This window comes from Aplysia californica, unplaced genomic scaffold, assembly GCF_000002075.1.
Source record: "Aplysia californica isolate F4 #8 unplaced genomic scaffold, AplCal3.0 scaffold00344, whole genome shotgun sequence".
NCBI lineage: Eukaryota > Metazoa > Mollusca > Gastropoda > Aplysiida > Aplysiidae > Aplysia > Aplysia californica.
The window spans coordinates 325,338-327,098 of NW_004797614.1; the positions used below are offsets into that span (position 1 = coordinate 325,338).

The 1,761-nt window shown below is 39.8% G+C and overlaps 2 protein-coding genes across 2 annotated transcripts in view; one reads left to right on the plus strand and one right to left on the minus strand.

Moving 5' to 3' along the window:
* LOC106012354 (fez family zinc finger protein 1) overlaps window positions 1-977 on the plus strand; it is a gene marked incomplete at its 3' end in the record, with an annotated part of 9,183 nt that extends 8,206 nt beyond the window's left edge. Inside the window, 1 exon segment of the mRNA XM_013085094.1 lies at window positions 838-977. Within this exon segment, the coding sequence (XP_012940548.1) occupies window positions 838-977 (140 nt within the window).
* LOC101864536 (protein dimmed) overlaps window positions 1-1,761 on the minus strand; it is a 233,729-nt gene that overhangs the window by 100,448 nt on the left and 131,520 nt on the right. The window lies entirely within an intron of this gene.

The window sequence follows — 1,761 nt, forward strand, 5'->3', positions numbered from 1 at the left end:
ATAATGCAAATCAGATTGGACAGGCCTGATATCATAGGTGTCCATCAAAGCTATCTGTACAACGCCCGTGCCAAATAAATATGATTTACATCTTTTCCACGCATGCGCAACCACTACGTAAACGAAATCTGTATGGCTGAAGAGGCGTGCGGGGGAGTGCACCATGTGTGCTTCAGAAAGGCAATATATGAAGAGTTATTTGGAGCATCATCTCGTCTGAGTACGTCTTCCCATAGATGTCTGAATAATAGGTTACCAGGGAATAGAATTTCCCGACAGCCTCTAGCGTTTCGATTTTCTATATTCGTTTCCGATTAATTATGTTGGAGCGTAACGTCCCTTTTCTTTTCATCATAATGTTACCTATCGATCAATAAGTCTGTCTACCTATTGTGGTTATTATGGTTACTTGCATGAAGGTGTATCGATACTTACTTCACCTTCGATTTGTTTCTTCTCTCTCTCTCTCTCTCTCTCTCTCTCTCTCTCTCTCTCTCTCTCTCTCTCTCTCTCTCTCTCTCTCTCTCCTAATTTTTCTTTTGTGATTGCTAACTAAAACTAAACTCCCTTGTAACGGCTGTAATCTCCGGCACTTGTGTGACCATATTGTGTTGCAAGTGCCGTAAAACTCTTACTACTAAAACCACACAATTCCCAGTGCAACTGACAAAAGCTATAACAATAAATTATCATTTCTCAACTCACCAAAACTGCAACAACAAATTATTCTTTCTCAACTCACCAAAACTACAACAACAAATTATCATTTCTCAACTCACCAAAACTATAATAACAACAATATCACCTCTCTCCTCCCTCGCCTTCCAGACACTCGGTCACACGTTCGCCCAGAGCGGAAGTTACCGCATGCATGAGCGGCGTCACATGACGGACACCATCCAGCGATGTCACATCTGTTACGCCACCTTCACCACATGGCAGGACCTGCAGCGTCACATGGCCTCCCACCCACAGGTCAGTGCTTGAAACAGCTAACAACGCTCCCCCCCCCCCCCAAAAAAAAAAAAAAAAAACAAGAAAAAAGAAAAAAAAACCAACAACAAATAATCAATTAAAAATTAAATGCAAAAAATCCAGAAACAACAACATCAACAGGTAACTTAACAACCAACAAAAAACCCCACCACCAATAACGACAACGACTACAACTACAACAACAGCGACAACAACATTTTACAACGAAATCATCATCAACAACAACTACAACAACAACATTTACAATAAAATCATCAACAACAACTACAACAATATCATCATCAACCACGACAACAATAACTACAACAGCAACAACAACAACAACTGCAACAATATTATCATCAACCACGACAACAACAATGACAACAGCAACTACAACAACAACAGCAACAACTACAACAACACCAGCAACAACAACAACAACAACAAAACCCTCTCTGTGGTCTCAGAAATTGTTAAATAATCCCCGTTGACATGCATGGGGTTAGCAGTCCATCAATTATAGATTCATTTTATCCAAAAATATTTCAGTAATTCACAACACATGAAATCTCCAAACCACCAACGATAACTTCATATTATCATAGACATTTAAGCAGTTCTCGCGGGTGGTTGGTGGGTGCTCTGTTTGCTATCAAACATCTATAGCCCTTATCTCTCCGTCTTCTTTTATTTGTATGTACCAAGGCCCCAAGATCTGGAATGCTTTACCAAGTACGTTGAGAGAAATCAAATCTTTTGATTCATTCAAATGTCAGCTGAAGT